General features: G+C 38.9%; 1 protein-coding gene across 3 annotated transcripts; it reads left to right on the top strand.

Annotated features, from left to right (window-relative positions):
* Window positions 1-6: 6 nt before the first annotated feature.
* COPS3 (COP9 signalosome subunit 3) lies at window positions 7-12,261 on the top strand. 3 transcript variants are annotated; one of them, XM_010570371.1, is made up of 13 exons: window positions 30-97; window positions 2,500-2,558; window positions 2,728-2,857; window positions 4,598-4,710; window positions 4,813-4,862; window positions 5,738-5,830; window positions 6,545-6,724; window positions 7,971-8,111; window positions 9,290-9,463; window positions 10,351-10,437; window positions 10,768-10,881; window positions 11,480-11,560; window positions 11,820-12,261. In XM_010570371.1, the coding sequence occupies exons 3-13, from the start codon at window positions 2,733-2,735 to the stop codon at window positions 11,871-11,873; spliced, it is 1,212 nt and encodes a 403-aa protein (XP_010568673.1). In that variant the 5' UTR covers window positions 30-97; window positions 2,500-2,558; window positions 2,728-2,732; the 3' UTR covers window positions 11,874-12,261. The 3 variants fall into 3 exon arrangements, with proteins under 3 accessions (XP_010568672.1, XP_010568674.1, XP_010568673.1); XM_010570370.1 differs by lacking the exon at window positions 2,500-2,558 and having other exon boundaries at window positions 7-97; XM_010570372.1 differs by lacking the exons at window positions 2,500-2,558; window positions 7,971-8,111 and having other exon boundaries at window positions 7-97.
* The last annotated feature ends 1,840 nt before the right edge of the window (window positions 12,262-14,101 follow it).

Raw genomic sequence — 14,101 nt, 5'->3', positions numbered from 1 at the left:
GCCCCGCCCCCAGCGCGCGCGGCCGCGCCGCCAGCCGCCAAGATGGCGTCGGCCCTGGAGCAGTTCGTCAACAGCGTCCGGCAGCTTTCGGCCCAAGGTGACCGTGGGGGGAGGAAAACCGCGGGTGGGCCCGGCTGGCGGCGGGGAACCAGCGGGGCCTGAGGAGGAGGGGGCGGCGGCCGGTGGAGCCCCGCGTGGGTGTGTGTATGTGTGTGGAGGTGGGCCGGGGCCTGCCCCCTCTCTCACGGCTCTCCCTCAGGCGCGGGTCCGGCGGTCCTGCTCCCCCGAGGGGCTGGTGGCTCCGGTGGGGCCCTCCGCCCGGGCTGTAATTCAGGGTTTCTCCGCCGCACGCAGAGGGGGCCTCGGAGGGATCCCGGAGGGGTTCAGGTGCCGCCGGTTTGACAGGGCACGAAGGGCCGGCTTGTGCCCTTCATCCAAGGCGGTGGGAAGGTAGCGAGTGGTTTTCGGTAAGTGGAGGTCCCGGGTGAGCGGAGTGAAGCTGGCACCGGCGGCCGTGCCAAAATATGAGCCTTCAAAATCGGGGGGTGGAGGCGGGGGGGAGGAGCGGGCATCGCGGGGGCTTTAACTAGCATTCTCTAGCCCAGCCTGTCACCTAACTGATGAGTGTGCAACTTGTGGCACGTGTGTTTTAAAATCCATTTTGGAAATGTTGGCTCCTGGGGACAGAAGAGTCCTGCCTTCCCGTGGAAGTGTGCGACAGGAGGCCTGAGGCTGGACGTTGGAGTTGCCATAACCAAGTGTTCAGAAAGTGTTTTAATAACCACAGTTAGAATTCTGTAGTTTTATTGCCAGACCCCTAATTTTCCTGTGTGTGGGCACAGCGTTTCCTAGTTCTTGAACTTTCTCTGTTGATGCTCCCTAAAATGTGTTCTGAGTGTTTCTCTGCATGGGATGTTTGGTCCCTGGAACTGATAAAAAATTGATGCTTTGCTTTCCTCTATGGCTCCAGGCTTTGTCTCTGTCAGTTACTTTTGGGTGGAGCTCCAACTTTCTCTTACTTTGATTTAACTTATTAAATATAGAGTATTTTTGCTGGGGATATCGGATACAAGAGACAAATTATACCTGCAAGGTGCGGGTACAAACCAGATGAAAGGTGATTCTTTGTAGGCGTGTAGTTCAGCTGGAGAACTTTTTATTACGAGGTGTTGTGGATGCAAAAGGTTCAAGGGGAGACTGGTTGACTTTGTGGAAGTTCTCTCATTAGGGACGAGCCAGATAGATGTTCTCTGTGAGAGAGTAAATCCAGACACCAGACAGGCTGCTGGAGGTTATGAGAGCACACAGAAGTCTGTGTACTTGTGATGGTGTTGGTTTCTGGTTATCAGCGTTTGGCTGCATGGGAGGTGACATAAATGGACATTTAGGTGGGCCTGGTATGCATATTTCTACTTAGACTACAAGTTGTTCAGTGTGCGTTTGTGGGTAGAGGGTTGTTTGGGGTGTTTTTTGCTTTGTTTTTTAGGGGAATGCTAGATGATTGTTGTAGAACGGGTAGATTACTAGGGAGGATACCAGAACTAAGGTTTTGCAGTACTTGAATACTGTTGTCAAACCACAGAGCATTTTACAAGCCCTATTCCTTTCCATGCTTATGCCTGGGGTTTTAATTCCGTATGGAGAGCATGGTTTTGGGGACGGGTTTCTGGACTTCCTGGGCTCTGGTCCCCCATTTGTTGGCTTTGAAGTAACAGAGGGATCAAAAGTTCTGTTTCATTGCTAGGGCTTCCCAGGTTTTCTTTTTCAAAGAAAAGGCCAGAGAGTTGAGAATAGTGTAAATCTCTATGAATGGAGGCACTATTCCTCATTTTATGAAGATTTTTGTAAGAGTGAGAGAACCTCTGGTTTTTTTTCTCTTTAATCTGCAAGGATTGAACACTGAAACAATACTCTGCTTCAGAAAGGGGTAGTTTTAATTCAAGTAATTGTGGGGGGAAGAAGAGTTTGAAAGCAGTTCATGATAATTGGTCTGCTTTCTGTGTAAGGTTTTCTGGGCTCACCATACCTTCCTAATTCAAAATAGTTGCCTTTAATGCTGTGTTCATAGCTCACAACAATAGAATAACATTGTAGTTTTAACTAATTGAAGTAAATTTAAGAACAGGTTTTTAAATCCTTTTGTTGTAGGTACATAGTTTTAATTTTAATGTCTACTTCAAAAAAATGCTTATGAGCAGACCTGAAAAGTGGATAGGGCATTTGAGAAGCAGCAAGGAACAAGCTCTGGTATTGGGATTTTTTAGAAAGTGGAAGAAACTATTTTTGGTACTGTTTTGGTTTTGGTTTTTCCCTTATAACACGTAGAAGGCACAAGTGTAGGTAAATTTATCCACATGAGGCAAAATTTTGCATCACAAAAGCTGGTCAAAGCTTTGTAGACTTGACTTAGATGGAGCTTGGCATTGATACGAAACCCTGAAGCCCCCTTTCTAAAGAGGTGAGCTGATGCCGCTTTTCATGTTACCTTTGTGTTCCGAGGGCCTCCTTTGCAATCCTGAAGGCCAGAACCTTAGCTGTCACCCTATAAAAAACATATGGTGAGTACCTCACTTGTTGGAAACTAATGCCTATCGTATTAAAGAGAAGTAAAATCTCTGGGTGATACTACTTTTTCCTCAGGTTATATAGGGAAGCAAGGTGTAATGAAATATGGGAATGTGTGAGTGTTCTCTAATTAGAGTTTGACAACAATGTTTTATATTTCAGGGCAAATGACCCAGCTTTGTGAACTGATCAATAAAAGCGGAGAACTGCTAGCAAAAAATCTTTCCCATCTGGATACAGTGCTTGGTGCCCTGGATGTGCAGGAACACTCACTAGGTGTTCTTGCTGTCTTGTAAGTGTTGCTTTCTTTTAATTGAATATCTTGGTATTAAAACTTCAGGCAACATGCTGAATTGTCAACCAAATGTTTTTCTTTTGGACCTAAATGTTTTCAATCTGCATCTCTTAGAATGGTGCTTACTTTCCTTTGGTGATGCACATTTTATTAATAAAAATACTAAGGCAAATTTGTATTTTCAAAAGAAAAAAAAAAAACCTTTGGAGCTTGTAAATGTCATTACTGTCAAATGGTAATATTGGGAGTTTGTTTTCCTTAAGGCTGTATCTATTTCTTGTGTTTGTCTTTATTTTTCCATACATGTTCAGCAAAAAGGTATAAAACTAGCTTTTACAACTTGACTGGCAGGGCAGTAGTGCATTGAACTGTAAGCCTGAAGCGACACTTTTTTTCCAGTGAAACATGGGTTCTTATCATGGTTCTTGGGTATTTGTCTCTAGACAGCATTGAGGCTCTTGCTGCTGTCTGTAGTTTAAGATAATACCTGAATTGCCTTGGCGATGCTGAGGTAGGATAATGATATTTGGCCCTGAAGCTCAAACTATTGTTTCTAGCTGTACCTAACTGCAAGTGAAACGTCTACAGGTTCCACTATTATTTTAAAGTTCTGTTTTAAGGGAAGGATCATAATTCTAGTACTTTTTCTACTACCCATTTGAAACAAAATTACTGTAATACATAGAGATAGTGCACTTAATATTACAATTCGCTAGAATCTCATAAAAATGCATTATGGAATTTACAAAAAGGAATTTACAAAAAGCAGAGCATCAGTACTGCGTTAGCAGAAGAATCATATCATGGGGTACATGAAAACAGTCATTAAAACAGGTAGAGGAAGATAACTGTTTGTAAGAAATAATATGTAAAATGTATTATTTGAAGAGATAGTATCAATGGAGCATATAGGAAAGCTCTCCTGGCTGAAACTGTGGCATGGCAAACTCCTATGCTGGTAGAATAAGACTCTCTGAAGAGACAGGGAAGGGGTGGCAGCACGTAACCTGGACAGCGATAAGCCTTGTAGGGAAGGACAGTTCATGATCTAGGTAGGTTTGAACTGCATATTACAGTGTATAGCAACTGAAGTATGGGCAGGGTTGGGTACCTTCTGGCAGCATTAAACAGTTCTTTCTGTATGTCTTTGTGACATTTGTAGGATGCGTAGCTAGAGTTTTCATTGCCCTCAGATGAGCGTAATCATAGTTCATCTTACAGAAGAAGCAGTGTGCAAGGCTACAGCCTGTAGGGTGCTAAGGAACCACCAGAGATGGAGAGAAACTGGAAGTGAAGAGAAGGAGCTCCTAACAACAGATACACATCTAATAATCTAATAGTTGAGAAATCTTGAGCACATTCAAGCAGGAGATGGCTGTAGGATAGGCAAAAGCATCCAGAGAAGTTGCATGGCTGAGTATTATAATTCATCATCATTAGCCAGTGTTTCTATTATGATTGTAACTATTGTACCAGATACTTTGGCAAACAAAGATAATTTTTTGTTCTAAATTGTAGTTTGTAGTTTGCACTAGATTGAGAATGGGGGTGTGCATGAAAAGTGTATTTTCAAATGTTGTGCAGCTCTTGGGGAAATCGTATGCCATCTGTCATAAACACCTCGGATTTGTTTGCAAGCATCTACATGCATCTGCAGAGACTTAGTGATGAAGATGAAGCTTTTTGTATTAATCTCCAAATGTTAAAGTGCTAAACCTTCTTGTTTGTTTGTTTCAGGTTTGTGAAGTTTTCTATGCCCAGCATCCCTGACTTCGAAACATTATTCTCACAGGTGCAGCTTTTTATCAGCACTTGTAATGGAGAACACATTAGATATGCAACAGACACTTGTAAGTTAAGCTTACTTTTAGACTTTATGTATTTTTTGATAGTTTGGTATTACTGATTTTTCACTGTGTTGTGGTTTTTTGTTTGTGTTTTACTGTATTTAGTTGCTGGCCTGTGCCACCAGTTAACAAATGCCCTTGTGGAGAGAAAACAGGTGAGCAAGTATTGTCTGGTGCAAATAAGCTACCTACATATCCAAGCTCTTAAAGGGGATGTTACCAGTATCTTACTCGCTTCATAAAGATTTGCCACTTTAAGTACTTTTGTGCAGCTTCTTACTTGTTTACTGAGAGGTAATGAACCTAAATGAAGATTTAAAAATTTCTCTAAGGCAAATGTAAGGAAGATAAATTCGGGGGGGAGGGGGTAGAGTCACCTAAAAACATGCTCTCTCACAGATTTCGTAGTTTGTGTAGTACCAAGAATGTTCTTCAGACAATGTGTGTGTGAGTAGGGAGAGCGCTGCAAAGATGATTAGTGCTGGTGAGTCAGTGATACTAGTTTCAGTTCTAGTTATTCTTACCAGTATTATATAATGTTCTTGATTAAATGCATTAAAATATAAAAAGGAAACTTGTTTAAGAAAATTTGACCAATGTTTTTGTTGCTAAGATACTGACTTTTTCAGGCCAATTTAGGGAAATCTAGCCTGAAATAAAAGTAGAGATCAAGTCTGGTCTAAGTGGAGTAAAGCAAGAGCCTTGCCTTTGTTATTTGGTGGGAGTTTAGATGGTGTCATGGGGTCAAGAAAGGTTTTTCTTATTGATACAAATTACTGTATTCCTGATGGAGATTGGCTTTGTGGAGCAGAATTGATGACTTCATTTAGTTTATCAGGAGAAGTTGTATAGCCAAGGTTAATTTTATTTTCTGAGAGGCTGCAGTATCCTACAAAAAGGGAACCTCAAATTAACTATTACTTAATGGAACCTGTCAATTAGTGTTATTTTTCATTTGTAAGTGTCAACATAAGATCCAATGTGCTGCCATCTATGAGAAATTATCTGAAAGAGATGTAATTTCTGACAGCCCCTGCGAGGAATTAGCATTCTCAGACAAGCCATAGACAAGATGCAGATGAACACAAACCAGCTGACCTCAATACATGCAGATCTCTGCCAGGTAAGGGCACTATAAGGGCTTTTTATGAGAGTAAAAGCTTATAAAATGCCTACAACCCTTTGAGGAAATGTATGTTCACATATTGCAATGTAAAAATGGCTTTTAACTGTTTTTTTTCTAGTAATAAATAATATGCTATACTGAAATAAAATCCACTTCCATTAATTTTAAATGTTCAGTGCATGTCCCCAGATCTTTGGTTTTGTGATGACTTCTGAAAGTCCTTTGACATCCCTTCTCTCTGGGCTGAAAGTCACACACAGCTTGTCTTAGGCAGTATAAGTGTAATATCCAGATTCAGTTTGCTCAAGTTTGACAAAAGGCATGTTTGTCTCGATGTCTTTGGCCTGGATTTACACTTCTGTCTCATTCTTGACTCCTGGGATTTAGGGTTGGACAGGAACGTTTAGTGCAATATTTAGTGCTGCCAGCATGGTAGTCTGGAAGGCCTGGAGTTTCAAGCAGCTTTGTCAGAGTCTAATTTCTTTAAGATTTGGATAATTTACAACAGTTCACAATCTGTGTTAAGGGTTTCCCAAATATCATGATACAATGTATAATCTGTGTTACAGAACTACTGACATGCACTGTTTTTTCACTCTTGGAGGAGTGAGGTTTATTAATAATACTAGATGAATTTTGTTTCAACTTCTTCCTTGTGGAAATTTGAAAGGAAATGGCTAATTTATGAAAACTTGATTTATTTTCTTGTAGCTCTGTTTGTTAGCAAAATGCTTTAAACCTGCCCTCCCGTATCTAGATGTGGACATGATGGATATTTGTAAAGAGAATGGGGCATATGATGCGAAGCACTTTTTATGTTACTACTACTATGGTGGGATGATATACACTGGGCTAAAGAACTTTGAAAGAGCACTCTACTTTTATGAACAGGTAACTTTAACTAAAATGGTAAGTCTAAAGTGTGATCAATTGAAAGGCAAAGGTAGCATGCGTAATAGTGCTCAGAGAACATATCATCTTTGAATTGCCGCTAAGGATAGCAATAAAAGCTGTGAACCTAACATAAAGTACAAGCATTCTTAATCTTAAGGATATAATTCTACTAACAGATCTATACTGCTGTTCATCATTCACATAGGTTTTGGTTTAGTATGTGTGTTCATCATAGTAATACATAAAACCAGATTTGGGTTAGTGTTCACTATTAGCCCTTTTATGAAAGGTACAGCCTGAATGGTACTCTTTAGTGTATAAAGTGAAGTAACAAGCAAACTGTCTTTAGAGGTGTTTTCCTTTAAGAAGGTCTCTTACAGCCAAGTAACTATTGCACCATAAAACTATGCAACTCAAAGGTTGATGTTAAATTTATCTCACTATAAATATTTTTCACATGCCTGCTTGTTACTGCTAGCATAGAAACAGTTCACAGGCTGACATTCAAAATTGTGTATTCTTAAAAAATAGTCCAGTGGTTTTGTGAAGACTGTTGCTAATTTTATGAGGGGGGTTACACTTCTTCAAGGCTATTACAATATTTGCTGCTTTTGCTTTTTCTGTGAAAGAAGAGAAAAGAGCAAAATTGGGAAAACTTTGTGTGTGTATGAGAGGAAAATGCTGTCAAATGTGCAAAATAAACTGGTGCAGCATTTTTCTTTGCTGTAAACAAGGGTCAGATCTTGGAGTAGCTAGCAGTATTATAGTAAACTAAAATCCCTTTTCCCTATTCTGCAGACCTCTTTCAGCATACTTTAATATGAGATCTGATGATGGAATAGCTTTATGAATCCTCTTTAAGGATCTGTGTAAATCCAGGTTCTACAGGAACTGTGTAATAGATCCTGGTAACAGGTAGCTACAGGTGATTTCTAGCACAATTTTAGATATACACCAAGGCAAGAAGTTTTGATTTCATCTTAACAGGGTTATTTTAAGGTAGGCATCACTGTAACATGATATGTTTTGAGTAGCTTGTATAGAATTTACTTTTTCAGGACATTTTTCGATAATTGATTTTGACAGAAGTTAGTTAAGCTTTAATACTCAAAGGTGAAATCCGTATGTCATTGTATCCTTTCTGCATGCAGCTTTAAACTGAGATTTTTGTTAATGCAGTAGCTACCAGGATCTAGCAGTAAGTATACTAAATTTCTATTCCATTTCTTTCTTGCTTGCTTAGGCAATAACTACTCCAGCCATGGCAGTCAGTCATATTATGTTGGAATCATACAAAAAGTATATTCTAGTTTCTTTGATACTACTTGGCAAAGTTCAGCAGCTACCAAAATACACTTCCCAGATAGTTGGTAGATTCATTAAGGTAAGTCTTGCAAATACAGCTAAATAGTAGAACAACAAATCTGAATTTGTAAATGATATTTTTTTTTCTACCCTTATTTGATGCTACTGTTTAACATTGCAGATCATGGGAAACAATGCACAATGTGCCAGAGTACAATCTCTTGCTGCCTTTCTAGTGTACAATAGCTAAAGATTGTCTGGCAACTTCTACATCTATTACAAACAAACTGTATTGTTCATATTTGTGATGCAGATTTTTAAACTTAAACTTGGAAAAACTTCAGGGTTGAATAGTACTTGCCAATATTCTCTTCACTGATACTGCACATCCCTTGGTAGGACTTTAAGTTAGAACTCAAGACGCAGACTTCACTTGGCTTTTAGTATGCAGTGTCCTTGTAAAAACATTCAACCCCTAACTTCATCTAGTCGAAGTACAAAATGCTAAATAGTTTATTGCAAAACTCCAGCTTTATAAAGAATAAAAGCTTCTGAAAAAGCTGCAAGTTTGGAGTCTATAAGCATTCTGATTAGGAGGTGTAGCGTGGAAGACAAAACTGATAGCAAGAGGGTTTTGATCCTAGGTAAATAACACACTTTAAAAATTTAGTTAGTTCTCATTTAACACCGAGTTTGTTGATTTGTGACCAAAATTTTAAAGAGTTCCAAAAATCTCCTCCTAACTTCAGATACTAATAAGCAAGCTCAAACAATTGCCATTTTAAAATAATTGAGGTGAACTGGCCTTCACCCTCTGATTCTCTGTTGTCTATGCTGTGATGCATTGTGGTAAAGGATGACACTGTCTTAGAGGGTAGAACAAATGTAATGGATGGGCAGTGACTAGTCAATATGCTATTTACCTTGAACTCAGCTTACTTTGTGTGCTGGTCAGCTAATGGACTTTTTCTTGTGCTGCTGTAACTAGAACTGTCACACAGAGGTCCTTGAACGATGTTTACTAAATCTTATATTGCAGTACTACAGATGTAGTGTACAGGGATCTATTGCTGCTGCCGTAAAGCCATGTATGGGCATCACATTTTTTGAGAGATGCTTGAGCTACTTTTTTACTTTTACTTTACATAAATTTACTTTTATGCCTGCATAGCTTCAATGTTAAAGTAGTGAATAGATTTTGTGAGGCTGGTTGAACACCGTGTTCTTTAAGAAGGGTTCTCATTTTTCTAATTGCAGCCCCTTAGCAATGCTTACCATGAATTAGCGCAAGTTTATTCAACCAATAAACCCTCGGAGCTTCGAAATCTGGTGAACAAACACAGTGAAACATTCACAAGGGATAACAATATGGGGCTGGTTAAGCAATGCTTGTCATCTCTCTACAAAAAGAATATTCAGAGGCTAACCAAGGTAAGATGTAGGGGTTTTGTTTTGCTGAGAAATTGTGATTAGTTTTTGTCAAAGAGTGTATGTCTGAAATGTATTTGATTCAGAGCAAAATGATAATGTAGTAATGTCACGGAGAAATGACTAAAACTGAGATTTTTGTCTCTGAAACAAATGAGATTAAAATGCTCTATATAGAAAGCCAATTCAGTTGGCTACTTATGCGTTATTTAAAAGGTGGTTCAATATGTCTGTCTATCAGAGAGGTTTGCCCATGAGATTTTCACACATAATCAAAAAGGTTGTGAGCACTGCTACCCAATGACCTTCCTCTCTATTCAAAAAATAGGAAAACTGAACTTTACAGGCTACTTCGTTAGAGAAGAGTGAGTGAACAGGACAGATTTTGGAAGTGTCTGAAGTAAAAGGAAAAGAAGAAGCAATGGAGTGATGTGCTCCTTCAGCTGAGAGATCAGATTAATCCTTAAAGATGATCAAGGGAAAGCTCTTTTTTGGCAAGCTCAAATGTTTGTTGCAGTAGAACTAACCTCGGAAGGAATGTAATACACACATCTCTTGAAGGAAATTCAAGGGATGGACAGTCACCTTATTCATGTAAAAAGGTGAGGGAAGAGGTTGGACATGGTCAGGACTGTGTCTGGGGTAAAAAGGAATTGCAGAAATGGAGTAATGACTCCATTGGTTTGGTCTGCATACATGCACAGTAACAAATTAATGCCTTTGGAGAAGGAACTGACTCCACTTTCATGATGCTTTTGTAAGTAATAACTATGCGTTCCACTTGTTTCTTCCCATCGGACTTCAAAAATAAGATTGCATAGGCCATGAAGGATTGATAGGGAAAGTTCTTAACATCTAGTTTTAATGGTTTGGTACTTTCTAAATTTCAGACATTTTTAACATTGTCATTACAAGACATGGCAAGTCGAGTGCAGTTGTCGGGGCCCCAAGAAGCAGAAAAATACGTCCTCCACATGGTAAGACTTGTGAATTGGGTAAACTATTCTAATTTAAAAATTGATCCAACGCAAGACTCTTTAAGTCTTTGTATTGGCAGTCCGTGTTTGGATTGGCAGTCCGTGTTCTGAATGGCTGAAGAACGGTCTGCTGTGGTGTTTAGACTGCTCTTAAAATATCTTCAGAGATGTGCCCTGCCGAAGATAAGGCATGCATCATTTGTCTTTGGGAAGCTGTTAGGAAATAAAAAGCAAACAAGTTAAAGATGATTCTACAAGGAGTCTGTGTGTTGTAGTTACCTGAAATTCTGTTCTTAGTGATACCTTAAATTAAACCCTCTCTCATTTCAGATAGAAGATGGTGAAATCTTTGCAAGTATTAATCAGAAAGATGGTATGGTCTGTTTCCATGATAATCCTGAAAAATATAACAATCCAGCTATGCTTCATAACATTGATCAGGAGGTAAATCTTTAAGATATTAACTGCTTTTGGAATTCCTACCAAAGAACCTTAGTCTGTAATCAGAGAGCTGCTGGGAGAAGCCAGTGTAGGTAACTTAAATGTAGAGATTGAGGACTATGAGTCATTATTTGAGTATTTTACCATACTGGTATTTAAAGGTTTTAGCTTGATAGTCAATTACTGTCAATGTGTTCCCTGCTGTATTTTCTGTACAGCTTGAGATGTTTCAGTAGACTGACTGCCTGATGTTGGTGATGTGAAGTTCCTTGAATCAAATGGATTAGAAGGATTGTTTTTAGAGTTTTAGACTTCAAGGATCACTTCCACTGGCTGTCGATAACCTGCCTGTAGGTTGAGGTGGTTGACCCACATGGGACTGTCTATCAGTGGCCTTAAAAAGGATTGTTAGGAAGACATGGATCAAAATAAGGCAATAAAAAATGGTCTGGCACTTTTGTTTGGTAGATGAGGATGAGAATATTTTGACATGGAACTTTTGTGATGGCAAAAGTTACTGGTTCTACATAGCACAGCCATGAAATGTCTTGAAGGTCATGTACAAGCTGGACGAAGTAATCAACTTATATATATTTTTAAGATGCTGAAATGTATAGAGCTTGATGAACGACTGAAAGCCATGGATCAAGAGATCACTGTGAATCCTCAGTTTGTGCAGAAGGTAATTGATTTAATGTCTTGTAAGAGTATGTAAGAGATTCAGTGCAGTGAGTATGTTGCACTGAATGTCAGTGTTTACAGTGTTAATAGTTACATAATAATAATATTATGTGCATAAACATCATGCTTTAAAACAAAGAGGAAGTGCATGTTATTTCATATGCACTTTATTTTCCTACCTGTTAACTTCAAAGAACTGTCTGTCTCAAAGGTAAACCTTCAGACCTGTTTTTGAAAAGAAATAACTCTCTCCCTTCCAGAGTATGGGCTCTCAAGAAGATGACTCAGGGACCAAACCATCCAGTTATTCCTGAAATTAATGTTGTTCACCACTCCGCTTTCAAGTAAAAGCTTATGAAAAGAATCACGCCTGGAATAGGGCATTGAGGAGTTCCATGAAGAGAGCAGAGAGAACTGAGCTTTGCTTTTCACCTGGACATTAAGAAAATAAAAGAACACCCTCTCAGTACTGTATAATATCCGAAATATTCTCTGCAAAGAAAAAGGAAATCTCAAAAGAAACTTAAAAGTCTGTTGTGGATTTATTTATCTTCAGATTAACATCGTTAATGCATTAAATAATCTACCTTTTGTTTTAAAGGGTTTGAATGTTGCTGTGTTTCTGTAGCAGTCCTTTTTTCTCTTCTGAAAAAAAAAAAAGTGTTATTCAGGGAAGAATACAAACTAGTGGTGGTTCACGTACAAGATAATTACTGGTTCATTATTCTGTGTTTAAAGTTGGCTCGAAGTGCAGATTTATCATATGTATGGTGGGGGGAGAGGGGTAGAGTTTAAGTAAATTCTCTGCATTATAATTTGCATATGCCTGGTGTAGCTGGCTGCTGTCTATTGAATTAAATAAGAACTGTGTTCTTCCCAAAAGGATGAGCATATTAAAAAGTCCTTGTAAGGCAGTTTTGCCGAAAAGCAGAAATCACTATAGGAAATCCATACGTAACAGCTATGTATGATTTTAAGTTTCTGGTACAAAATATCTTCTAATAATGGTTACTCTTAGATCAAATTTATTAGACCTAAACAAAAGGATATTTAGAAGACCTTAGTGTTCTGGAGGATGCTAGATAGGTAGTTGTTCATACTGAAAGAAATTTGAATTTTTGTTTCTATAAAGTTGGCATGAAGGTATTCAACAGGCTAATACATTTCTGCAGTGGAAATAAGTTTAAGTGAGGGCAATGCTATAGATCTTTGTTTCCAAACAAAATAATTCTACCTGGAACATAGAATTCTATCCAACTCTCAAAATGCAGGATTTTATTTGGAGATAACATACTGGAATGCTATCTGGGTTTTAATTCGCTATTTTAAACGTAAAAACTTTGTTGTAGGATTCTTCTAAGTGTTTCACCCCTTAAATCAATGGGCTCTTTAATTTTCTGTAGTTCTCATGTATCTGAAGATTCTCACTGTTCAAACAACTTTGAAACACTTCATGTCAGTGCGAATCTCTTACTATTGGGCGTAAATAAACCTGTCATCAAGTCAGAATGCGAGAAGCTCGGCATCCAGTGCTTCCTACTTAAACGCCTGACTAGGAGCTGCTTGCTGCTGCTAACCTGCCGGCTTTTTTTCAGGAGTCTAAGTGGGAGCTAAGCATTTCTCGCTCTTGCTGTGTGAAGCTTGTATGTATTGAGGTCAACCATGGTTGAAAATACTCCATTTGTGCTTCCAGTGCTGATACAGAACTGTTGCGGTGTTCACTTAAAATTGGTGTCTTAATTCTAGCAGAGCCTCTGTGACAGCGGTATGCTTTCTAGTAGAAGATATGTCCCCAGGTTGTTGTCTAGGTGGTGAATGATGTTTTTAAAAGTATAAAATAGCAGTTTAGTATTGAACACAGCATAGGTCCATAGTGTTAGTAGTTCACCACTGAGTACTTGTGCTTCCTATCATAGAGACTTCCATATTTGCAGGCAACTGTTACACCTGATCTTAAAAGCAAAACCTTGGGTTTTTTTCATAACTTGCCTTACTAGTCTTGTAATTAAAGATATTTATGATTTTTGAAGTTTTTTTTTTTTTCCTAGTTACTCCTGCAGTGATTTCAATGCTGAACATGCTTATGCAATTTTCCTCTCTGGTACTGTGGAAGTATTAAATTAGTAGATTAGTAATGCTGTGGGCTCAAGCACAAAGCTGGGTTGTCAAAAGTGTTTACAACCATGTGTGGTAGTCATAGAAAGGACTGCAAATGACTAACCCCAAACTGCCACCTATACAAAAATGTGGATGGCTCGCCTTCTGTTGCCAAGGGCTCACTTGCCAGAGGAGAATGTGTGCAGGATGCTTTCGTGATGTTGGAGAAGAACCAGAAATGTCCACTTTGCAATGGCTGAGCTTTTATACCGCTAGTTCCTATTAGGGAGCATGGACTTCCCTGCTGAGAGCTGCAGGATGGCTTTCTATCTGTGGAATTAGAAGCAAATGAATATATGCAGCTGGCAAATAGCAGCTACATTTTCTCTTCCTTTTTGCCTAAAGTGAATAAAATAAATCCATCCTCACATCAAAAGGATGGTAG

Source organism: Haliaeetus leucocephalus, unplaced genomic scaffold, assembly GCF_000737465.1.
Source record: "Haliaeetus leucocephalus isolate CR32 unplaced genomic scaffold, Haliaeetus_leucocephalus-4.0 Scaffold295, whole genome shotgun sequence".
Lineage (NCBI taxonomy): Eukaryota > Metazoa > Chordata > Aves > Accipitriformes > Accipitridae > Haliaeetus > Haliaeetus leucocephalus.
The sequence above is the reverse complement of the archived record's forward strand: the minus strand, read 5'-3'. Positions and strand labels throughout refer to the sequence as shown.